This window comes from Onychomys torridus, chromosome 14, assembly GCF_903995425.1.
Source record: "Onychomys torridus chromosome 14, mOncTor1.1, whole genome shotgun sequence".
In the NCBI taxonomy this organism is placed as follows: Eukaryota; Metazoa; Chordata; class Mammalia; order Rodentia; family Cricetidae; genus Onychomys; species Onychomys torridus.
Window position 1 is genome coordinate 80,514,337 of NC_050456.1, and position 24,988 is coordinate 80,539,324.

At 54.3% G+C, this 24,988-nt stretch overlaps 1 protein-coding gene across 5 annotated transcripts in view; it reads left to right on the forward strand.

Annotated features, from left to right (window-relative positions):
- Window positions 1-22,442, forward strand: part of Mta1 (metastasis associated 1) — a 39,627-nt gene extending 17,185 nt beyond the window's left edge. Inside the window, exons 3-22 of one of the 5 annotated variants that reach the window (XM_036205501.1) lie at window positions 1,484-1,577; window positions 4,610-4,660; window positions 5,232-5,358; window positions 5,433-5,496; window positions 8,536-8,653; window positions 12,036-12,138; window positions 12,889-12,988; window positions 13,277-13,465; window positions 15,463-15,537; window positions 15,881-15,939; window positions 16,251-16,366; window positions 16,670-16,821; window positions 16,923-17,112; window positions 17,243-17,332; window positions 18,530-18,682; window positions 18,837-18,872; window positions 20,075-20,086; window positions 21,174-21,205; window positions 21,531-21,682; window positions 21,761-22,442. In XM_036205501.1, the coding sequence (XP_036061394.1) occupies window positions 1,484-1,577; window positions 4,610-4,660; window positions 5,232-5,358; window positions 5,433-5,496; window positions 8,536-8,653; window positions 12,036-12,138; window positions 12,889-12,988; window positions 13,277-13,465; window positions 15,463-15,537; window positions 15,881-15,939; window positions 16,251-16,366; window positions 16,670-16,821; window positions 16,923-17,112; window positions 17,243-17,332; window positions 18,530-18,682; window positions 18,837-18,872; window positions 20,075-20,086; window positions 21,174-21,205; window positions 21,531-21,682; window positions 21,761-21,911 (2,064 nt within the window). In that variant the 3' untranslated portion in view covers window positions 21,912-22,442. The remainder of the gene's footprint in view (window positions 1-1,483; window positions 1,578-4,609; window positions 4,661-5,231; window positions 5,359-5,432; window positions 5,497-8,535; window positions 8,654-12,035; window positions 12,139-12,888; window positions 12,989-13,276; window positions 13,466-15,462; window positions 15,538-15,880; window positions 15,940-16,250; window positions 16,367-16,669; window positions 16,822-16,922; window positions 17,113-17,242; window positions 17,333-18,529; window positions 18,683-18,836; window positions 18,873-20,074; window positions 20,087-21,173; window positions 21,206-21,530; window positions 21,683-21,760) is intronic. The other 4 variants (XR_004946482.1, XM_036205503.1, XM_036205504.1 and 1 more) reach the window with 4 other exon arrangements.
- Window positions 22,443-24,988: the final 2,546 nt, after the last annotated feature.

Here is a 24,988-nt window from a genome sequence, read left to right on the forward strand (position 1 = left end):
CAGTATAAGCAGAGAAAGGGAGCTGAGCAGCAGCAGACATACATCACTCTGCTTCCTGACTGGATACCATGTGACTAACTGTTTCAAGCTCTTGATGCCGAGACTTCTCTGCCATGGTGGACTGTAACATGGACCTGTGAGCCAGGCTAAGTCCTTTCCTCCTTACGTTGTCAGAGTAACGTAACACAGCAGCAGGAAAAGAAATGCAGCACAAGCGTGGAACAACATGAAAATACTGCACCGCCGGGCGGTGCTGGCGCACGCCTTTAGTCTCAACACTCAGGCGGCAGAGGCAGGTGGATCTCTGTGAGTTTGAGGCCAGCCTGGGCTACAGAGCGAGTTCCAGGACAGCTGGGACTGTTACAGAGAGAAACCCTGTCGTGAAAACCAAAATAAATAAAATAAAATACTGTGTTGAGGGATGTGTGATGGTATTGGGCTGGGTGCAGAGTAAGCCGTGGCCCACATTAACTGTCAGAACCTGTGGGAGTCTGGGCCCAAGTGGCTATCTTGTGATGCAGGACTCACTATGAGTGTTGGTGCTTCAGACTATGAACTGCTTCCGCACATGATGGCTCTGGGTATAGCAGATGTCCATGCCAGTGTGCGTGAGTGAGCAGGGTGGGTAAACAGGAGTGAGGAGACAGATATTTTGTGTAGAACTTAGTAATTTATAATTCTCCACCCAGGGTGGGACACGAGCCAGGGTTATAACCTTGCATCATTGCAGCATTATTATTATCATCATTATTATTATTATTATTAGTTTTTAGGCAGGGTCTCAACGTATAGTCCTGACTTGCCTGGAATTCACTGTATAGACCAGGGTGGTCTTCAACACACAGAGATCTGCCTCCCCCTGCCTCTCAAGTTCTGAGATTAAAGATGTGCCATGCATTATTTAGCGTTTATGTGAACCCTGGCTAGTTGTATAGTATTCTCTGCTAGTGCTAACATGCAGAGCGTTACAGGAGCCCAGGTCAAGGTCCACAGTTGACTCAAGGTCTCACCTCGGTGGTTCCTGTTGGTCATGAGGGTCCAGGTGACAGACCGGGTCTCCACTTCTGGTAGTCCTGTGGTAGTACAGTGTTGGAGCCTGTCCTGGAAGGGAAGAGGGGTAGCTACAGTCTGTGTCAGGGCTGTCTTTAGGCTTCTGGTAAAGAAAGCAGGGCCACCACTATCTTAAGGCCACTATCTTGGTGGGACCCCTAGCTGGCAATGTAGAACTTCATGGGTCCAGGTCATTGGGTGGGGGAGATCGATCTATGTGTCTAGCGTTCATTCCCTTTTGGTCACATTTACCTGACTTTGATGTGTCAGAGGTTTGGCTGTCCTCAGCTCACTCCTCAGGGCCTCACACCTGGGCTTGGGTATTAGAGATCTATCATTTTCTTTTGAATGTTTCTGGTTGGGGGACTTGGTCCTGTCTCAAGGCCCCTTTTGGGGCCTCCATTGCTCAGACACCTCTGCCTTGCCGTTACAGACAGCCAACGGGAATGTGGAGGCCAAGGTGGTGTGTTTCTACAGAAGGCGGGACATTTCCAGCAGTCTCATCGCCCTGGCTGACAAGCATGCAAGTGAGTCTCAGCCTTTCCCCTGGGGTGATGTGCCTATCCCCTCAGTGCCTACTCTTGGGTCCTGGCCTCACTGAGGCCATTCTGCTGGCCTGCTTTGTCCTTTCCTGTCTCTAGCTGTATTCTGGTGACACCTTTATAGCTCTGTGCAAGTGCATACTCCCTCTTAAGTCCTGTTTACCCATGGGCCAGGGTGAAACATCCCTCCTCGTGCCTCTTGCCCCATACCCATAGTTTGTGGTCCAGCGTGGGATGTTGGTGTACCTGGTGTCTGGCTCAGACCCATAGGGCAGACGATAAGGAAGGTACTGGCCCAGGGCAGATGCTGTGGTCACTGGCCCTTGAGATAGACTGATTTCATTTCACTGGAAGATGTCTATGTTTTTAGTAGTTTTTTTCAGAAACAAAGACCTTCCTCCTTGCTCAAGGGAACTCAAACCCAAGCCTAATAAACATGGTCCAAGGGCACTTTTCCTCCCTGTTGGAACCTTGCCTGGCCCTCATGGTTAGGGTCTGACCTCTCACTGAAATAGGCCCGTATCATGACTGGAGCAGGGCTATGTGAATGTTGCGTAACTGCTGAGCCCTGGGTGCTTGACCCAGGCATTCTGCCCGAGCCTGGGAACTGTAAGGCTCTGGTCACTGTGGGTGCTGTCTCTGAGCAGGGGAGGAGCAGAGTTGCCTGGGCTGTCCACCAGGAGGGTACTTTTCCATTGAGTTCAATAGGTGTCATCCCTGACTTTTCGATGCTGGTGAAGGGCTCAAGGCCCACTTGTAATGCACACGCGCAGCACACACACATACCTGTGCACACACTCCATCATCCCCACTCCTGACAGGTGGGAGTAGGGTTGCAGGAGCCAGAATATCTTTGTGGTGGCAGCCAATCAGGTGGGAACCCTAGAAACCTACCTCCAGCAGGAGTGTGAGAGAGGCAGGCTGTCCAGAACTAGCTGTTCTTCCCAGGGACTTGGTTAGGGAGGAGCGAGAAGGAGCCAGAGCTGACTGAGAGTAGGGTTGGTTATGCAGTGAAGTTCTGTCATCCTGCAGGTAGCCCTGGGTGACCCACCAGCACAGTACTGTGACCCTTTGTTTTTGCTTCCAAATGAAAATGCAGCCCTCGTCTTAGACCATGTGCTTAGGAACCCTTTTGGATACAAAGTTGGGCTCCCTCGACCTCTGACCTCAAAGCCTGTAGGTTCATATGCTTCATGCTCAGTAATGTTTGACGTGATTGACATGCAGGTGTGGGTCTCAAGTCTGCAGTGAAGTCGGAGCCATCTTGTGTCCACCACAGTGGAGAGATGGTCTGCTGGAAGGGCAGTGACCTACTTTAAGGACCACTGCGCAGTCAGAACCTCCTGCTGTCTGAGACGCCCCAGAGGTGCTGCTGTCTCTGTGGAGGGCCTCCCAGAACAAGGGAGTCTACAGAGCCCCCACACTGTGCTCCCAGAAAAGCTGCATGGGGCATCTCTATCAAGCCAAGGAGGCAGGCATCAAGGGTACCAGGCTCTGCTGGCTGGCTTCTCTTGGCCTGTCTTGTGCTTGCCCAGTGCCCCATTCCCTGGGGCTGCCTCCTGATTACATAGTTCCCTATAGCTAGGGCACACACAGCTGTTTCCACAGTAGGGCGCCATTACACAGGAGCTAGAGACCCAGAGAGGGCCCTGCCTTGTGGTCGGGGAGCTTGAGCACTACCCTCAGATGGGAAGCCAGACACTGTAGCTTATGGTGCACCCATACAGGAACCCCATCCAGATGCCCACAGAGGGAAATGTGGCCTGGCCTCTGCCCAGTACCCTCCAGAGCAAGGTTAGGCCTTAGCAGAGTGAGACTGGAGCTGTCATGGGAGCCCAGAGCTAGTGCTTCTAGGCCTGGGAAGTGGGGAGGCGCGGAGTATGAGTTGGGGCTGTCTCACCTGCCTTCAGGATTTGTCCTTTGGAAGGTCTCTAGGGAGAGCTGGAGCCAGAGACTGTGCGTGTAGCTGTGATAGGGTCAGGCTCTGCTCTAGGGCTAGAAGAGTTGAAGGCGTCCTAGAACCACTTGGTGTCTTTCAGGGTTCGTGGGGGATTGTACCTGGATGCAGCCCACAGGCCCCTCTACCAGTGAGGGTGTGGCTGTGTTCCCTAGATGCACTGTATAATGCAGGGTGGGTGTACATAAAAGCTAACCTCTTTGAGTTGTTGGTGGCTGGGCCTCATGTACCTACATCTCAGGCTCTAGATGATGGTGTGCATAGCTCCTGTCCACTGGGCAGGAGCTGCTCTGAACAGACCTGCCTGCCTTGTTTAGGAGGAGAACAGCTCAGTGGAGATGCCCCAGGCATCTGAGAACATATCTCCCAGCCCTGGCCTCCATCTAAGATGCCTAAGGCTAGGGATTCCCCTCCCAAAAGTGCCAGAACGCCCTGCAGTCACCACATGGGGGCAACAGAGAGCAGCCATGTCTGGCAGGTTTATTGGAGCTGTGGTGTTGGCAGGGCTGTCCCCCTCTGCTGGACACACTAGGCAGGCCTGGGCTGTCATTGTGCACGCTATTCCATACTCCCCAATTTGGGGATCTGGGATAGGCAAAGGAGTATTTTGTTGATGTAGGGTAGTGGACAGTAGCCAAGCCACCTGGCGTTTGGTACAGCCTGGACTTCTCCCAATAGCCAGTGACCTCCGCCTGCCGTCTGTTGTTTTCTTGCCTTCCTCTGGGAAGTCTTGTCTGGAGGCCCCTGACTCCTGTGCTGACTGCCATCTAGGTTGGAGTTAGGCCCTGATTGGTGCAAGTGTGTGAACATTCTGGTTGGGGTGGTCAAGAACTACATTCGTAGAAAGTCTCAGGCAGTAGTTGGAAGAGGGATGGGTCTCAGGTGGGCGGCCTGAATGTTGGAGCAGTCAGGAGACTCAGGTAGTCTTTGGCTGGGTGGTGTTCATCCTCTGCTGGGAGGCCTGTGGCCCCCATGTCTCCTCGGTCCGGGCCCTGGGCAGGGAGCAAGCGCTGGCACTGGCCCTAACCTGCCATCTGGGCGCTGTCTGTCTGTTATGTAGCCCTGTCAGTCTGCTATAGAGCCGGACCGGGGGCGGACACCGGCGAGGAAGGTAAGAGCCGACCTCTACAAGGAGGGTGTCCTCGCGTCTGTGTCCCTGGGCTGGGGCGGGCGACGCACAGGTGGATGTCTCCTGGATGGGCTGCCTGCATGCCCATCCCTGCATCCTCTGCCAGCCGGCTGAGGGCTGGGATTCCCTATGTTCAGCCTGTAGCCCGGCCTTGGCTGTGGCCCAGGCCTCAAGGGGTTGTCCTGCTAGTGCAGGACATCTACTGTGTCTTGTGCAGGGCCGTCTGGCCTCAGGCTGGCGGGTGAAACCTCCTGTCCTGAACATGCAGTGTGCCCATGTTTTTCCTGCCTCTCTCTGCCTGCTGCTTCTGAGGCCAGTCTGAACACTGTCTTCCTCTTCCCGTCTGATGTTGAGCCCTCTATTCCAGGGTTTCAGGGCATCTGTGGGGGCCTGCCCAGAGCTCCTGAGCCACCCTGGAATGGGCAGGAGATGTGATAGGCAGGGAAGTGGCCCTCCTGCGCTTGATGCCCTGCACGAGGGAGAGCTAGCTTGGGGGGCAGGGTTCTCAGCTGCCATCTTCAGGAATGACTCACGGGACCCCTTTGTCCTCTAGGGGAGGTGGAGGAGGAGGTAGAGAACCCAGAGATGGTGGACCTGCCTGAGAAACTTAAGCATCAGCTGCGGCATCGGGAGCTGTTCCTCTCTCGGCAGCTGGAGTCGCTGCCTGCCACCCACATCAGGTAGTTCTTGGCCCCCCCCCTCCCCTGGTGCCCTGCTGCCTGCCCTCCTTCTCTTACCCACTCTTTTCTTCCAGGGGCAAATGCAGTGTTACCCTGCTCAATGAGACCGAGTCACTGAAATCCTACCTGGAGCGTGAGGTAAGACTCAGCCTACTGTTTTCTGGCCTGGCCCGATGCCAGCCCTTTTAACTGTACTGCAACTCCCCCTACCCACAGTACCCTGTCCCCAGGAGTCAAAGCTGTTTGTCTGGATCGGTCGGTCATTTCAGGTGTTCACAGGCATTTCTTCAAGATGACCCCCCTCCCCATGTGGAGGTTCCAACTCTGGGGTACAAGTGGTTGGAGTTGGTAGGCCTTCCGAGCCAGGGTTCCAGGGACAAGAGCCACCTTGTCTCCTACCTGGGTGCTCGCAGAAAAACTCTGTGGATAACACATGGAAAACAGAAGGCTACATGGACCATCTCTGTCCACAGCCAGAAGTGACCTCAGGGCTGCTAGCCTTCGTGGGCATTGCTGCCTTTGGGGCAGGTAGTTCTTATGTAGGATCATTCTGCACATAGTTGGGTAGTACCCATTAGATACCACTCCCTAGAGAAATTAGTGTCTCTGGGGAAGCAAAGTCCCTGAGGATGTTGTAGGATACTACTGGGAAGGTCAGGTTTCTGAGGCTAGATGGCTAGCATGTCAGTTACTTGGAGGATTGGGAGTAGAAAGGAACACTGATAGTCAGGTACGAAGCAGGTTTCACACCACTACCACCACCACACTGCTGCCGCCGCCACTGCCGCCACCGCCACCACCACCTCTTGCCTCTGGGGCTCTACTACCTCAGCTTGAGGCTTGTGGCCCAAGGCTTCCGTGTACAGCTGGCTCAGGCTGACCTGGGAGGGGGGCGTTACCTGTACCCCCAGGGAGTACCACTGAAGCTTGAGAGTACCAGGATGGCAGAATACGTCCTGGGCGCAGCCCAGACCCTCACACAGGGCCACGTCTACATGCAGCGCTCACTGTGAGCCTGCTCTCCCAGCCCTACCACCACTCCTACCAGACAGAGCCCAGAGATGGTTGGACATGGTGGTTCGGCTGCTGCTACATGAGCCCCTTCAGGCCCACAAGTCTGGTGAGGACTGCAGGGCTAGGAATCCGGGCAGCCATGAGATGTGCACCAGCTGTCCTCTAGGCAGCCAGGGCCCAGGAGGAGGCTGTGGTTGATGCTGGGAGTGTTTCTCCTGGGCAGAGGACCTCTGGAAGGACCTTGCTGACAGCTGTGGAGAAGGGAAGAGTCACAAGTATCTGTGAGACAAAGGCCTGTGGTAATATGGCACACACGGTGGCAACCCCAGTAGTATGAGTGACACACAGACAGCCTAGAGTGTTCCAGGTGCCCCTACGTCCAGGTGGTCAAGCCCATGTGTTCTTTGATACTGTTTTCCATTTAGATGTTTAGGAAACATGCAATACCTGAGTGATGAAAAAAGCAGGTTCCTGCTTCTTCTGGCTGGGCTACTCACTGCCCTCTGTGTGCCTGAGACTCCTATTTTTTCCCCCTTATATACCTGTGGCTTACCAGGCGTAACTACCAATAGTCTCTAAGAGTCATACTTTGCCTAGGCCTCAGCCCTGACAGGCAGTCTCAAGAAACAGGGACCCTGTTGGGCAGTGGTGACGCACGCCTTTAATCTCAGCACTCGGGAGGCAGAGGCAGGTGGATCTCTGAGTTTGAGGACAGCCTGGTCTACAGAGTGAGTTTCAGGACAGCCAGGGCTGTTACACAGAGAACCCTGTCTCAAAAAATAAAAACAAAAACAAAAAAACCAATACAAACAAAGAAGAAAGAAAAGAAAAGAAACAAGGACCCCACCCAGAAGAGAAGAGCAGCCCTACCACAGACAGCAGCCAACAGAGGGATATCTAGTATGGTCAGGCCACCCAGACCTTCCAGCTAGTGAGACTTAGCATGAAGCAGGCTGTATGCTTTTTATAATTCAGAGAACTGGTATGGGGTCTGAGCACTGACAGGTCTGGGGCAGTACCACTATCCACCGGGTGGGCCGGGCCCTTAGAAAGACAGCATTCACCGACAGGTCTTGTACGTGGTACTAACACCCCAGTGTGGCAGTTGAGAGAGGTTAGTTCGTCTCAGAGTGGCAGCAGGACGTAGAATAGGAGCTGGGAAAGAGGCAGAGGAATTGTTAGTTATGGGATGGAATGCAAGGTGAGGACTAGCAGCCCAAGAGAGAGCTGGGCAGCAGGCCTGGGAGCAGAGTGTGCAAGAGCAGCCAGGAACTAGAGATCACAGGGACCACTGAGAGCCGGGCTATGGGAGGAGTTGATCTCAGGCCCAGGAGACTACTCAGAACCAACACCATGCTGACTATAAGGAAGAGGCTGAGAGAGGAAAGGTTGAGAAAGGCTGGCGGGATGACTTGCAGCCTGGGTCAGCCATGGAAAGCTGCAGCCTGCTGTGGTGTCTAGCTGTGCTCGGTGCAGCTTCACATGCTTGCTTGCCTGCAGCCGGTTGTGGGGTTTATTCCTAGGCACCTTGTTTTTGTTGCTCTCATACGTTGAGTTTCTCCCCCACTTCCCACAGGGTGTTTGGGACAGGTTATTGTGTAGCCCTTGGCTGTCCTGGAACTCACTATGTAGTGTCACCGAGCACAGCTAGACACCACAGCAGGCTGCAGCTTTTCATGGCTGACCCAGGCTGAAAGTCATCCAGCCAGCCTTTCTCAACCTTTCCCTGTCTCAGCTGTAAGCCCAATCCTTCTCTTATAGTCAGTCAGACTAACCTCGAGCTCACAGAGCTCTGCCTGCTTCTACCTCTCAAGTGCTGGGATTAAAGGCATCCACCACTATGCCCAGCCCTCATAAGTTGAATTTCAAATTGTTGCTGAGACAGAAAGACAGCGGTTTTTGTGAGGGGGCTGTGCCCGGTGATCTTGGCAAGCTCCTGGCTCATCAGCTCTTAGCTCCTAACCAGACAAGCACCTTCTGCAGCAGTTTGGTAAGGTCCCTCCCAGTTCCTACTTCATTTCTGTTGCTGTGGGGGCTTCTGTTCCCGGGGTCATAGACAGGCAGGTCACCGTGTCCCCTCCCCCCATCAGAACTGGACAGGCTTGTTGGAGCAGCTGAAGGTGGAGGACTCACCTGACGCCTCTGTCTTGTGGTGTTTTTCAGGATTTCTTCTTCTATTCTCTAGTCTACGACCCACAGCAGAAGACCCTCCTGGCTGACAAAGGGGAGATCCGAGTAGGGAACCGGTACCAGGCTGACATTACTGACTTGCTGAAAGAAGGTGAGGTTCAGGTTGGGCCGTGGCAGGCAGGAAGCTGCAGCCTAGGCTACCTCGGCTTTCAACGCCTCCTTCCTAGGGGACGTTGGCGTCCAGCAGCAGGTCTCCAACCCCAGAGCCACCCGTTGAACCCCTGTGGCTTCTTGAACTCGGATTTCCCTTCGGCAGTTCATTATGACTTTGGTTTTAGATTATTTCTGCTAGGCAAGTGCTCTGCCACATGCCACCCCCCCTAGCCTCATTCCTTATTTCATTTATTTATTTATATTTTGTGTGTGTGGATATTTTGCTTGCATGGATATTGGTGCACCACTTTTTAACAGTGCCCATGGAGTCAGAAGAAAGCGTTGGATCAATTGTGGCTGGAGTTATAAAAGGTTGTGAGCCGCCCTATGGGTTCTGAGAGTTGAACGCAGGTTTTCCTGGTTGAACAGCAGTCAGTGCTGTTAACCATTGAGCCATCTCCCTGGCCCCATCCCATGTGTTTTGAGACAGGGTCTCACTTACTTATATAGTCCAAACTGACCTTGAACTTGTCACCCTCTTGCTTCAGCCTGGTTCATTATAGTTTTTACATTTGTGTGTGGTGCATACATGGGGGTGGGCGTGCATGCCTGCATGTCTCTCTCTCTCTGTGTGTGTGTGTGTGTGTGTGTGTGTGTGTGTGTGTGTGTGTGTGTGTATAAAGGTCAGAAGACAACTTGCTGGAGTCTGTTTTCTCATCCCACCATGTGAGTGAGACTGGGGATCAAACTCAGGTCCTTAGTGTGCGTGAGGAGGTCGAGAACAGTGTGTAGGAGTCACTTCTCTCTGAGGTTGAACTCAGGCTGTCCGGCCTGGCTGCGAGCTCCTTTGCATACTGAGCCCTCTCACCACCACCTCAAAAGTCTTTTGGGGATGCGTGTAAAATTACATTTATTCATTCGTTAACCTCTATGTAGGGGTGGTCAGAGGACACCCTGCAAGGATAGGTCCTATCCTACTATGGTGGGTCACAGGGATCAAACTTGGGTTGTCACCTTTGGTCGGAAGGTTTTTCTGCCACTGCCAGAGCAGATTGACATCCATCAACTCTGGCCTAGCACCTTAGGCTTGTGGGTCCGTCCCACATCTTCCTTCAAGCAGCCTTGCAGAATGATCTGATGAGCTCCAGATCCTGGCCTTGGTCTCCAGTAAAGCGCTCAGGTCTGCCCCAGTAGTTGTCAGAGGCTCTGTAGCCCATGTAACTGTTAGCGCATTCTAAGAGATGACCTGGTCTCTGAGGGTATTACTGTTTTACTGTCTTGGCAGTACCGCAGACAGAACCGTGTGTGTGTGTGTGTGTGTGTGTGTGTGTGTGTGTGTGTGTGTGTGTGTGTGTGTGTACAGTGCACTTGGCCTTAGTGTGGCACATGGTGACGTCATTTTGCATGCCCTTCCCTTTACCGTATTGGTTTCTTAGTCTTTGTGCTTTCTCTGCTTGTTGGATCTCAGAATGAGGTGCTAAGCTCAGTTGGGTGGGTACTGGGCGTGGCCTGGCTCATCAGACGCTTGGCTCTTGGGTACAAGGCTCTGTGTTTGGGAGGCTGTTGACTTCTGTCCCATAGTTGAGCTTGTTACCCTGTCCCTGACACATCATGATGCCCATACACAACCTCTTAGCCAGAGCCAGCCAGCTGCTGCCTGTGCTGACCTCTCTTGAGCTTCTTCCCCAAACGGCCCCAGCCCTGAGGCTCTGTAGGCAGTCCTGAACCATGTCCAGCCTCCTGGGCTGAAGCTACAGTATCTGCTTGCTTGGCCTGGCCCAGAGGAAGGGTCAGAGGAAACTAATAGAGGCCTTGCCTATGAAATCCACATGAACTTAGGTTCCACAGGGACCCGAGAGGCGGGAGAGGTCTCAAAGGTCAGAGGACCTCAGTTGGAGCATCTGTTCCTCCAAATCTGGCATATCCATGTTCCTAGGCATTTATGGGCTCATTGGTGAGTGCTAGGAGAATCCCCAAGAGGGCCATGCTTTGGCTTCAGGGCCCCAGGGGAGCTGCCTGCCACAGTGACCTCTTCTCTCTTAGCACACCCCTCTGCAGCCTTTTGACACAAAGACAGCTGCTTCCCCATGATGTCTTTCTTAAAAATTATCTTTACTTTTAATCATGTGGTATGTATGCAATGTTGGGGGTGCCCACTGAGACCAGAGATGTTGGATCCCTTGGAGTTACAGGTGTTTGTGAGCTGCTAGACATGGGTACTGGGAATTGAACTCAGGACCTCTGGAAGAGCATACTCTTAACTGCTGAGCAATCTCCATCCAGCCCCATGCTGCCCCATTAACTATGTTGGAAATTTCAAAGTGAGCAATGTGGGTTGGGATCTCCCGGCATTCTTTGCTCTCTGTTCCAGGCAGTTGTAAGTCATTTACTGTGAACAGTGTCTTGGTTTTGGGGACCCTGGAATGCCAAAGGTTACACACTGTGACCCCAGGTGAAGGGATTGAGTACAGTTTACACCAAGACAGAACCCCACCCATAGCACTGGGGAAATGCCACTGTACCAGGCCTGCATAGGCTGGAGTCATAGAATCCAGCTGTAGACCACGACTGCCAGAGAACTGATGAATCAAGCTCCTCAGTCCTTACCGTGGTCCCTGCCAGGCCTCCTGCAGTGGTGGGCTTCCAACTCAGGGCCCTCGTCCTCTGTGACCGGCTGATCATAAGACCTGTCCTGCCTGGATTTAGGGCCCAGAGATAGTAACTCTTTAAGAGGGTCAGAAATATCTCCTTGCAGACGTCCAGTCCTTTTGTTAGAGAGCTTGCTCAGTGCCCTGACTTGGAACCCAGTACCCTGCAGGGACTCAAGTGCTGGTTGTTCATGGCCACATGGCACATTGATGCCAAGGGCCAAAGGGGAGTTGACTGGATCTGATGCAAATTTCGAAGCATGATACCTTCATTAAATTATGAATGTAGCCCTTGGCTGGAGAGTCAAGACAATGGATGATTGTGGGATTTCTCCTCAGGGCGTCTCCCTAGAGTCAGGCCTGACCTGGCTCATGACATGGTTCTCTTCAAGACTCTTGGTGGTGCTGTATGCTCTTTATGAGTATACAGTTATTTCATCAGTAATTGTCCCCAAACTCTCAGAGGAATAGAAATCAAAGAGCAGAGTGCCCAACACCTCCCTTCCCCAGGTCATTCCCGCCCCAGGTATTGGGTATGTATAAGATGTACAAGCCAGTGCTGGGCCAAGTGTGCCTTGGAGGTTCTATGTAAGGATGTGTGTGCCGGTCTCCCCTCCAAGCTAGCACTTCCCGTCACCTGGGGAAAAGAAGAGCAGACAGACTTTTGGTTCCACTCTGGAGTCTTTTCCCCAGCCTTTGCTGTTCTAAGGGACACTTGTTTCCTCCCCATAGGTGAGGAGGATGGCCGTGATCAGTCGAAACTGGAGACCAAGGTGTGGGAAGCCCATAATCCGCTTGTGGATAAGCAGATTGACCAGTTCCTTGTAGTGGCCCGGTGAGTTCAATAACCAGGGACAAGCAGGTTGTTGCCTGGAGTGCTGGGATGGGTCTTAGAGGCATGGAGCCTTAATTTGTACATCCAACATGAAGTCCATGGTCTTGTCCTTGTTTCCTGCTCAGACCTTTCACTGAGTATGGATGCAGCCTTTTAGGGCTGCAAATGTCCCTGGGGTCCCTTTGGGTCCCATGACACGTGTGCCTGTGTGTCTGGGCCTATGTTCTCACTCTGTGTCCTGAGGTCTGTCTCCACCATAGGCAGGCGCTTCTCCCAGGGCTAGACTAGGACCTAGCTAAAGCTGTCCAAGTGGGTGGCTGGGGGCTGCTGGAATGGAGGAGGTAGGACCCCAGAACCAGTGCTGAGCCTACAGAGCAGCTGAAGCCCAGATCAATCCCAGCATGGCCCAGGAGGAGGCCTGTCTACATTTGCCACAGACAATGAGGCTTAGGGTCCCCAGGTCTGAGGCAGCTCCCCATAGAGAAATCTCCAGCAGACACAATGGAGATGGCTAATTCTCCTAAGCAGCGTTGAGGCACTTTTTGTAAGTTCTTTGTTCCCAACTCATTTGCACATGGGAACTCATATGCCACCGAGACGCTCCTGCAGCTTCTACCTGGTCTCCTCTAAAGCTGGGCCCCAGAGGCCCTTTGGTGGGTGTGCCACCTAGGCCCTGGCCTCACTGACTTGCCTGGTGGAGGCAGTCCCTCCAAGTCAGCTCTGGTGGTTAGTGAGTCTCCCTCTTCCCAGCTCTGTGGGCACCTTTGCACGGGCCCTGGATTGCAGCAGCTCCGTGCGGCAGCCTAGCCTGCACATGAGTGCCGCGGCGGCCTCCCGAGACATCACCCTGGTGAGTGGGCCACTGCCGCCTCCCCTGCTTTCTTCTGGGGGCCAACAGCCACATAGGCACAGAGGGTCCTAGCAAGGTAACTGAGGACTTCAGCATCTTCTAGTACACCTTAGATTTGTTTAACATACGCTAAGGGAGTTAAGGAGGGGTTCCCACCCAGGGGCCTTGGCAGCCACTAGATTGTCACCTTGAGACCTGAAGGAGTGGGTGGGTCACATCACGGTTCAGGAGGACACTCCTTAGGGCCTGGGGACAGCCTGGACCCAGGGGAGCCCTGCTGTCTTACAGTTCCATGCCATGGACACGCTGCACAAGAACATCTACGACATCTCCAAGGCTATCTCAGCCCTCGTGCCTCAGGGTGGGCCGGTGCTCTGCAGGGATGAGATGGAGGAGTGGTCAGCATCAGAAGCCAACCTTTTTGAGGAAGCTCTGGAAAAATATGGGAAAGATTTCACAGACATTCAACAAGATTTTGTAAGTGCTTACGTGAGGTTGGGTAGTGGCTAGCCAGGCCCCACTCTCACCAGGAAGAGGCCTGTGCCCGTGGCCAGGCCTCTGCGCTTTCCGTCCATGCATAGTATGGCTGCCAGTGAGCACTGAGTGGGCATAGGCCCTCACTGTGGAGCTAGGATACTGCTGTGGAGGAGGTTCCTCTGGAGGCATCCTCAAGTCTTATCAGCTGCTTGAACTTGTTTTTGTTTTGTTCTTAACTAAGCTGAGCCTCCCTCCTATGTGCAGTTCCAGCAAGTCCTTGGGGTCTTTACTATGAGAGGGCCTAAGCCCTCAGAGTCCCCTCAGTCCCCAAAGGACGGCATAGTATTAAACGTGACTGAAAGCCTGCAGGCACTCTGGTGAAGGAGCGTGTCTGGAGGAGGTTAGGCAGCTGGGCCACCTTACCCACAGCCTGGAGGAGGTAGGGTTACTAAGTGCCAGGATGTAGTGAGTGGACTGTATTGTCCATTGGAGCACCATCAGAATAATAACAAGGCTCAGCGTGGTGAAACATGCCTATAATCCCAGCGTCAGGAGGCTGAGGCAGGAGGATTGTGAGTTTGAGACCAGCCTGGGAAATACTTAGAAACTGCTACAAATGACAAACAAACTTAAGTTAGCCAGCCCAGCCCAGGGCGGGAGAGCCAGGGTCACGCAGAGTGCTAGCATAGGCACAGACTTCCAGAAGGTCTGAAGGAGTAGCCTGGGAGCCCAGCTGCTGGACAGCTGGGCATGTAAAGTGAGCACAACCTTTTTAGACAAAAAGTAGCGTTAGAAGAATGGGATAGAAAGAAACCAGCGGTTAGAAGAGAGGTGGCAGCGTTTGAGAGGGCTGGACATGTTTGCTACAGCAGGTTGGACGGCCCTGTGGAATCTGAGTATTTCTAGACACAGTTCAGCAGATAAACAGTGTCGGAGACTCCAAAGAAAAGGCTGCGGAGCCACGTGCTAGAGAGCAAGGCCTGCTGGTCAGTGGATCAAGTGACCCAAGTACAGAAACAGGATTCTGCACAGAACAGACATAACCCAGCTTTTGTGTAGCCCAGGCCACAAGACACACTTTTGTGAGTCTGCTCTTGGGAGTTGTTCATGCAGATAAAGCTGATAAATACTAAAGAAATACTAAATACCAAAGTTCTCAAATGACATTTCTAACCATCATGCTAGATTTTTAAAGACTGAAGCCCTAGCCTTGGGGTATAGCCCAGGGATAAGATGCTTGCCTTTCATGGCCAAGACTCTGGGTTTGATCCCCACCACTGCCAAAAACAACCTATGAGCCCTTTGAAATGAAAAGTGCCATTTTAAACAGTAGCTGGAGGTGAAGAAGACTGAACTCAGTCGCTTGGCTTGTAGCCTGACAAGTACTGGAAGAGGGCAGGGTTTAGGGCTCCGCTCACTGCTGTGTGCCCGAAGATAAGAATCGCCCCAGCCCTCAACATTCAGCTATGTATAAGGGAAGGACAAAGGCTGTGGAAGAAGCCGTAGAGTTAACTGACCCGGAGGAGCAGCCAAGATGGCTTTGCAGCCCAGGGTGGTGCAGTGCTGAGATGTGGGCGGCACGGGGAGCCTCCCGGCCTGTCCTGGTCCATCCTTCACTACTGGAGCAGAGCCCCTGAGAATGGGTAGTTCAGAGCCAATCCATCAGTCTGTGGTCCTGGAGGCTGACAAGTGCATGGTCGTGGTGGGAGGCAGAAGGGCAGGACGACAGGTCTCTGATCCCCAGTAAGGAGAGCAAAGCTGGTGGTGTCATCTGGCTCAGGTTCTCGGACATAATGGTAATTGTTCTAGCTTGGGTTTTCAGGGGAAGGTCAGCCACACATTCCTGTGGTTAACACAGTGGGGAAGGGGGCTTGTTGTGCTGTTAGTGGGGGGCCAGGATTGCCATCCCAGCACTGCCCCTGCCTCTGCACCCTGTCCCAGTCTGGCTGGGCAGTAGTCCTGTTCCTGCCACCCATGATGTTGCCTTCTCACCCCAGCTCCCATGGAAATCGCTCACCAGCATCATTGAATACTACTACATGTGGAAGACCACCGACAGATACGTCCAGCAGGTGGGCGTCCCACCCTCCCATACCACACCTGCCTCATCCTTCCCCCACAGTCCCCAGAGAGTCACATTAATTTGTTTATGCCTTCCCTAAGCCTGGAGCAAAGAGGAAGGAGCCACGGTCACTAGAGGACTCAGAGAGACTGGGAGGAAGGGACATTCCTGAACCCTAGCCAGCCTGACACCCCCACTTCCTGGCCCTAGGCTGGCCAGAAGAGCCATGCAAAATTTTCACAAGTCTTTCCCAAGGGAGACAGTGATGGAGAAACCATGGTGTCCCCTCCCTGTGGTCTCCTAGCTGCCCCAGCCAGCCTGATAACCTCCCTAACCCTCTGTTTTGTTTTAAGAAACGTTTGAAAGCAGCTGAAGCAGAGAGCAAGTTAAAGCAGGTTTATATTCCCAACTAGTAAGTTCATTCTTGCGTTCCTGGGGGCCAGTGGTGGGTGGGCAGTGGGTGTGGGACTCTTAGGATCCATTGGGGTCAGGTGGCTTCCTGAGCTGAGTCAAGGAACCTCTGTCACCTCTTCATGAGCTTGCTTAGCTGGGGAGGAGGGATCGGGCTTCAAGGATTTTTGGCCAGGAGTCAAGCTGGGTTTAGTGCTCAGCATATTGGGGCATGGGGTATGGCAGCCATGACACAAGGGACCAGGGAACAGGGGTGTCTGTTGGGATACAGACACCCCAGAGCACCTGTGACTGATCCTTCTCCTCCATCAGTAACAAGCCAAATCCAAACCAGATCAGCGTCAACAGTGTCAAGGCCAGTGTAGTGAATGGCACAGGGACGCCGGGCCAGAGCCCCGGGGCCGGCCGGGCCTGCGAGAGCTGCTACGGTAAGTGCCGTGCCCGGCACCCGCCCGGCACCCGCCCGGGCAGCGGGGCCGCGGGAACGCCCCTGCGTGGCTGTGGTGCTCATGGGCCCCGAAGGCCCTGTGCCCAGACCTGGAATGACAGCATAATGGGGCTGCAGTGGTGGGGGGAGTCTGGAAGAGTTCCTCGGGAACATGAGGTGGACCTGCTTTGGCCCTAGAACTGTGGGTGGGATGGCTGTGGTGGCGGTGGGGACACTGTGGGATGCTCTCTGCACCGTTGGTTCTGCTTAAGAATCCGTCTATTTCCAACTTTGTTGTCCGTAGCCACACAGTCTTACCAGTGGTATTCTTGGGGTCCCCCTAACATGCAGTGTCGCCTCTGCGCATCTTGTTGGACATATTGGAAGAAATATGGTGGCTTGAAAATGCCAACCCGGTTAGATGGAGAGAGGCCGGGACCAAACCGCAATAACATGGTAAGTGGGACATGCCATACCTATCACCTGCTGCATGTGGGCTTTGGGTCCTTGGCCTCCGGTCACAGTGCTGTGTTGGGGTGGTGTGCCCCATTCCACAGAGTCCCCATGGCATCCCAGCCCGGAGCAGTGGGAGCCCCAAGTTTGCCATGAAGACAAGGCAGGCCTTCTACCTGCATACTACCAAGTTGACACGCATTGCCCGGCGCTTGTGCCGTGAGATCCTACGCCCATGGCATGCCGCACGCCACCCCTACATGCCCATCAACAGCGCAGCAATCAAGGCTGAATGTGAGTCATTCTTTGTTCCCTTTCTTGGGGCCGGCAGGAGCCACACCCAGGCAGTGTCCAGGTTGGGGTAAAGGTAAGGGCCCTGACTCTGGGGGGACGTAGCCCTTCACCCAACCTCCCCCTCCTGTAGGCACAGCACGGCTGCCTGAGGCTTCCCAGAGCCCACTGGTGCTGAAGCAGGTAGTGCGGAAGCCCCTGGAGGCTGTGCTCCGGTACCTTGGTAAGCTGCAGGGGGGGACGTGGCTCTCTAACTCTGATCCTAGCAGCCATCTAGGAAACACTGCATGATCACCAGAACTACCCTTGTGGCTGAGGTTGCCCTGTGCCAGGCTTAGCGACACCCACAGCAGCACTGCTGCTTTTGTCCCTCCTTGGTCCTGAGCCCCAGGATCTTTGACTCTAACCTCACTGGAATACCCAGGAGCCCTGTGTCCTGGTTAGAGACAGGTTTCTCTGTGTAGCCCTGGCTGGTCTCCAACTCACAGAGATCCTCCTGCCTCCGTTTCCCGAGTATTAGGATTAAAGGTGTGCGCCATTGCACCTGACTTCTGACTAGGGTTTATGTCAGGTGTAACACAACCTGGAAGTCTACCAAGGCAGGGTGGGCACCTGCCACCTGCAGAGAGGCCTCTCCCCAACTATAAGACAACGTTGCAGGCCTTTGTGAGCCCTTGGGTGGCCAAGGTGCTCATTTGGCTGGCTAGCAGCCTTGCAGAGATGGTTCCTTGTTTGTGTTGGTGTGGGCATTGTTGAGATCTCTAGGCAGTGCTACTAGCCATTTAGAAATGGCACATTCTGGGTTGAACCAGATACTTGTGTTCACTTGTTTGCAGCGTTTAAGTGGGCTTGGGTCGGTCCTCCAGCATGGAGGTAGCAGTCCTTCTAGAAAGGACATTCCAGAACCATGAGCTAAGTGTGTCCATTGCAGACACAAGTGTCTTTGGCTTTGTTCCCGGTCCGGGGTCCTGGGCCCCAGGGCCAGCCAGCCTTGCTTTTGTTCCATAGGAGGATGTGGTCAGTGCCAGGACCTACCTTCTGTGGGGCGGGTCCCTGCTCAGGCCAGCCAGGCAGCTCAGTGTCTGGCCAGTGGCCAGTCTTCTGCCATCAGACCTGGTGGCCTGGATGTGGAGGCTGTCTGATGGGACTGCTGTGTTTATGGGCTGTGTCTGGATCTTGTAAGCTCTTAGCACTTACCCGGCCATCCTGTCCAAGGCAGCAGGTTGGGCTCTACTTGGCTCTCCTGAAGATGTCCTAGGGAGCCCTCTGGTTATTTTTCCCCGCTTCAGTGAGCTCTGGTAGATAGTGACTGTTTTCTTCCAGCCTAGTCAGTGGGGTTTCAGGGTGGGAAGATATTACTGCGTGGATCCTCTTGTACTGCAGTTTCTGAATCACACCCTTGACTCTTACATTTCCACAGAGACTCACCCCCGCCCCCCTAAGCCTGACCCTGTGAAGAGTTCATCCAGTGTACTCAGCAGTCTGACCCCTGCCAAGTCAGCCCCCGTTATCAACAATGGCTCCCCTACCATCCTGGGCAAGAGGAGCTATGAGCAGCACAATGGGGTGGATGGTGAGTCTGAGCTGCAGGACTGGCCCTGTAAGGGGGTCATGCCTACAGAGGGCCATGGGGCTAGCCCTGGAGCTCCACATGACCCTTATTCAACTGGTTATCTTAGTTGATGGTGTTTTCTCTCCCTCTCTTTCCTGTCCCTGGGCACTGCCAGGCAACATGAAGAAGCGCCTCTTGATGCCCAGTAGGGGTAAGGCCTGGGGCGGCCGCTGGTGGGGTGCCGTGGCTGAGTCCTGTCGTGGTGCCTGTGTGTGCTGTCCACCAGCAGACTGGGAGGCCCGGGGCACGTACAGGGGCAGTCCACACTCCTATCTATGCTCTTGTAGACTTGTAACTTGGTAGAAGTTCATGAGCCTGGGTCCCTGGCCTTGGCCCTCGGCCTGAGCTATGAATGGACTGTCTTTGCACGAGGGCCCTGGCGCCCCCACTGCTGCCGCGCTGTGACTGCTCGCATGCCTTCAGCCTTGCTTGTAGGCCGCTAGTGCTGCCTGTAAATTTGTGTGCCCTGCTTGATGGGACAGTAGGATGGGCTGGTGGCTGGGCTTACGTATGGGCTTTGTATCTACTAAAGATTAGCTCATATTTTCCTGATGAGGTAAGGACTGTGGGGCACGAGCCTGCTCTGGACATGAGGGAGAGCACCAAGTCTGAGGTCAGTGTGGGGGTTAGTGTTTAAGGCTGGACCTATGAGTAGTCAGGAAACACCAGCCAGCCAGCATGAGCCTGCTCAGGCCCCTGTGCCATTAGGACAAGAGCCCAGGAGGTAGCAGTGGGCAGTGGCCATCCAATTATACCTTATTCCCTCAGGACGCTCCCCCTCGAGGTTGTTTTGGAAGCTTGCCAGCTGTCAGGCACCCAGGCAGGCATATCCCTTTTGTCTGGCTGCCGTTATCTGCACCTCAATCCAGAGTCCAGGCATAGCCTTCCCAGGCCTCGCTTCTGGCCTATAAAGAGCTGTTTACTTCCACATGCAGACCTGAGGTGTGTTCTGCAATGGGGATCAAACCAGGACATGGTGGGAACTCCCTGGCCCTGCAAGTGGTCTAGGCAGCTCAGTCCCCATGTCAGAGGGTCTAGCCACAAGAGAAGTAGCTGTCCTGAAATTGTAAAACCAGGTATCAGTACCAGATCTAGCCTAGGAGCCATGGGCTGGCTGCCTGGAGACAGCCCACCTTCTAGTGCTGCTGTGGTAGGCCTCAGGAGTGGGCCTTGCATAAGCAGGGTGGATGGGAACTCCGGGCAGGCGTTGGCCCCTGGCACCCTAGGTTCTTAACTCACTAACCCCTGCCCCATGCTGCCTGCTGCTCTGCCCTGCGGCTTAGCTGCCGTGTGCATGCGGCTCACTCTAACTGGTGTCCGTCTTCTCTCTCTGCCATCTCATCACCCTGGCAGGCACTTACCTGGGTAAGTAGCTCTTGTGATAGGGCTTTGTGTGGGCACCGGGTTGGGGTCCCATCAGGTGCCATGAACAGGTCATCCCTGCCTGGGTGCTGCAGACCAGGAAATTGGGGCCCCTGGGATCTAAATGAGTTTGCAGGGGAAAGGCTGGATCCAGGACGCCAGAATAGGGTCGAATTGCAAGTAGAGGAGGTGGGACAGGCTCTTCAGAGCTCCTCTTAAGAGATGGGCCACCCTGTAATCTCCACCCTTGGGAGGCTGAAGATAGGACGATCTCTGGTTCCAGGTAGCTGAGATACATGTTAAGACTTTGTCTCAAAATATAAAAGAGGGAGATCTCTGATGGGAAGTGTCTGATGATTGACAGATTGCCAAGGGGTCCAGTGGCACTGGCTAGGCATGGTAGAGGAGTCCTGTCTTGTTGGTCCGTTCCCCCCGTCCCCAGCTTGGGGCCAGGCCATTCAGAGACCTGTTTGGCACACATGCTTATACATGCCAGCAGACCTAGGAGACAATGATTCCTGAGGTGGGCCCAGCTGGGACTCTTGCTGTGCTGGGCTGGCAGAGCCTAGGTTTTGCCTCTCAGCTTCATCCTGTTGACATCTCAGTTCCTTTTCAGATCTGCAGCCTACAAGCATGCTATTGTAGTCAGGGTAACTGCTTTTAGCATGTGAGCAACTGGCAGATAATGGCTGCCCCAAGAAGGGATAGGGATGGTAGTGTGCATACAGCCCTGCAGGCTGTTGCTTGACTAGACTTCACCTGTCTTGGCCTAGTTGGGGGTACGTGGGGCGAAGGGGTAGTCATCTCACACTTTTGAAGAAGCAAATATCAGATCTGAGACCTGGCCTCCTACCTGGAGTCCAAACTGCCAAACTGCTACATCGTCTGCTGGTCAGGATGTAGGTGGTTCTCAGGGTTAGCAGAACTATGGGACCATCTGGGCTAGCTGAGAACAGGCCACTTGGGTGTGGGCCTTGGCTGGAGGGGGTGGCCTCAGGTGGGATCATCCCCCACCCCCATCCTAAGGCAAGCAGTGTGGGTGCTGCACGTGCTTCCCTGCTCTGGCCTCACTTGTGTTCTTTTTCATCAGGTCTGGCAAACCATGGACAGACCAGGCACATGGTAAGAGTGGGTGACTAGAGACTTGGCATACTTCTGTGTGTGTTCACATCCCTCAGGTGTTGGGGAAGTGGCCCAGGTAGCCCCTACTCCCCGACCAGTGCCATGGAGAGAGTATCTGAGAGTCCTGGCCAGACCTAACAGGTAGCCAAGGCCCAGTTCATTCAGGCCTGAACAGCCCTCCAGGAGCTCCTTACCTGGGCTGGGTGTGTTGCTATGGAACCTTGAAGCCTGGCTGCTGAGGAAGTTGGGTGCTTGGTCTGAGGGTAGTAAAGTGAGGCCAGGGCACTGTCTCCCTGTGTTCATACCTACCTCTTGTTCACTACAGGGACCAAGTCGGAATCTCCTGCTCAATGGGAAGTCCTACCCCACCAAAGTGCGCCTAATCCGTGGTGGCTCCCTGCCTCCAGTCAAGCGGCGGCGAATGAACTGGATTGACGCCCCAGACGACGTATTTTACATGGCCACTGAGGAGACCAGGTTGGAGCCTTTCCTGGGACGGGATGGGAGTCTTCAGCTACCACCTTCTGGTTTTTACTGGCCCACCTCTTCCCACAGGAAAATCCGCAAGCTGCTCTCGTCCTCAGAAACCAAGCGTGCTGCCCGCCGGCCCTACAAGCCCATTGCCCTGCGCCAGAGCCAGGCCTTGCCGCTGCGGCCACCCCCACCTGCACCAGTCAACGATGAGCCCATTGTTATTGAGGACTAGGCGGTCACTCACAGTGTGGCCTGCCTGGGCCCCTCCATCAGCCCCAGAGTATCCAGTGAGGCCTGCAGAGGCCAAGCGGCCTCCCTCCCCCACCAGACTGCTGCCCACCCCACCCTCTGTTTCCATAGCGCCCCAAGTCCCGCCCTCACATGCAGAGACACTGCTCCTCTGGTGGACATGCGGGGGAAGACGTGTGGTCTAACTTATTCCAAGACACCGAGGAGTCTTTTTTAGCTTTGTGTTTACTTTCTGGCTGGAGCAGAGATGATGAACGCCCGGGCCCTGCACAGGGCTTCTCACCCGGGGTGGGCTCTAAGGTTTGTTGTGTTCTGTTGAAGGTGCCATTTTAAATTTTATTTTTATTACTTTTTTTGTAGATGAACTTGAGCTCTGTAACTTACACCTGGAATGTTAGGATTGGTGCGGCCAGCAGCGGCCAAGCTGCCTGGCGGGGTTGGTCCCTTGTCTTTTCAAGTAATTTTCATATTAAACAAAAACAAAGAAAAAAATCTCATAAAAAGGAAAACCCCAGCAAGCCCTTCTGCGTCCTTTGTTCCCAGTCCCTCTCCTGCCCCAACACCTGGAATACCCCAGGGCCTCTCTTGGCAGGTACATGGTCAGGCCCAGGAAGATGGGCAGGAGCCACAGGGCAGGCCAGATGCTGCCCAGCTCAGTGCTTAGGTTACTCAGGCTGTGGAGTGTACCACTCCGAGACTGATTTCTGCAGGCCTTTGGCCCAGTGCCTGCTGCCCTTCCCAGAGGGGCAGTGAGGGCTGGCCATGGTGAGGACCTCCACCTTTAGATGAAGCCAGGCCACACCGAGAGCTGACCCTACCTGAGGCCCCATAACTTCTTCCAACCAGGGTTCACCTAGATTGACTTGACACAAAAGCTTCAGGTCCAGGGCCACCGCCTGTGCGCTGACCCCTTGCCCCAGCTGTCAGGCCTTCTGCGCTAGGCCCTGCTACCCTAGCAGGTGTGCTTTCCTCAAGTATTTGCTCATATTTCTGCTCAGAAATCTTATCTCCGCCTGTGCCTATCCTTGCAGGCCTAGAGACAGGTGCAGGCCTGGCCAGCTACTGGAGGAAGGAGGGATGGCTCCACAGACCATCGTCCCTCAGGCTTCTGCCTCTCAGCTGGCAAAGTAAAGGGTCAGCCAGCCCCTCCCTGGGAACAGTGAGGATATTTGGCCTCTGCCTCCTGCTTCTGCCTTACTCAGGCGCCTGTGATATGTGGAAATCTCAGATGAGGGGTTAAAATAGAAACCACTTATGTCCCCACTCTGGGCACAGATAAGGGGATATCTTGGCTTTCCTGGGCCTGTGATGGGGCTTATCAGGGTGACAGGCCAGGTGTCTGGGACAGGGCTGTGACATACCCCATCTTCCTAGGGTCATGAAGCTGCTTCCCCCAGCTAATGCTGGCTTCCACCTTGTCCTCTGCTGCTCTAGGATGGCCCAGTCTTCAAGGGCCTCCTCGGAGTCCTCTCCCATGTGGGAGTCTGCAGGGAACATAGCTGTCGGCTCAAGCAAGGTGCAGATGAAGCCCCTTCTAAACTAGTTCCTCAGGCCACAGGGTCTTCTTCTAAAGGCTGTCCTTTTCAGGAGTCAGGCTGTGTACATCCCTAGGTCCTGGCCAAGACAGAAACCCAAGGGCAAGGGGGCCCTCTACGAGTTCCCAGTGCCATCCTGGTATCCTTGACGGGCCTCGGTACTTCAGCTCCAGTGGCCACTATAGAGACAAAGCCATGTGTCTTGGGCTGTGTGTCTACCTCTGGCTACTTGGAGGTCAAAGCCAAGGCAAAGACTGGGAGGTGAACTCAGGCTGGTGGCTGATGGGCCCAGGAAAGTACTCTGTTCTATCCGGAAGCCCTTTTGATGAAGAAATGGGCAGGGGACATTCTATGAAGGCCAGGCCCTCATGACCCAAGGGACTGGTACTGACTTGAAGACCTGTCCTAAAAACAGCCTGCATGCCTGCCCAAGTCACAGCTCAGAGCCTTTATCCCAGGCCTTGCCATGCCTGGGGCCTCACTTTGACTCAGCCCAGCCATGGGTTTCTTACAATAGATCTGTGACCCTGCTCTAAGGGTGAGACACATGAAAATATAATTCCAAGATACTTTTTATCTTGCTGGGACTGTAGAGAAGAGACCTGCTCCACCCCCTGCCATCTTCCATACTTCATGGATGGTGAGGGTACAGTAAGGGTTGATTGGGTTGGGAGCCAGGGCACCTATGGATCCAGCCTGAACAGAACCTGGCTATGAATGAAGGGGTCGGATCCAGGAGGGCACTGTGGAACCCCCTACCTACCCCTTCCTTTGGCTGGTGTGTGTCCAGAGAAGCCTTTCTGTCCCTGCCATGCTGTCCTGCTCACTACCGCCCCTTTGCCCTCCACAGCCTCAGATGTGCAGGCCGAGGCCACTGTTCCGTCGCTGGTCCATGTGCTTTCCTGCCAGGCCCAGGACAGTCCCATGGCCCTCCATCACTGTGCAGGGCCACAGGGGAGTACGTAGAGCTGCAGCAGCAGCAATTAAGCTCTCTTACCCCACCCTGCCGATCCCCCCTCACCCTGGGCACCTAGCCAGTATTACCTGCTGCTGCTGCCTCCCCATGGAGGGGTCCTGTCCCTGTCTACTCTTGGGTCAGGGCTGGAGGCCCTTTCAGAAGACTGCCTGAGCCTAGCCCACTTAGCCCTCTTTCACTACAAATATTAGTGGTAGGTGGTCAAGCAGGCTGGAAGCTAGGGTCCCCCCAACTCCTAAGATGGAGAGCTGTCGAGAGCACAGTAATGGACGCTTGGGTTGGGAGTCAGGGCACCTATGAATCCAGCCTGAACAGGACCCTAGCTATGAATGAAGGGACCCTATCCAGGAGGGCACTGGGAGGCCACCTTACCTGCCTCTCACCTTGACTGGCATGTGTCCAGAGGTGCCCAGGGGGAGCTGGTTAGGCTGGTCAGTCAGGCTTGGAGGGGGCGGCACACGTTTCTGGGCTGTTGTCACCATGGAAATGGTAGTAGCAGCAGGATATGTGTGCAAGGAAGAGGGAGGGCCCACCACATGGAGCCATAGT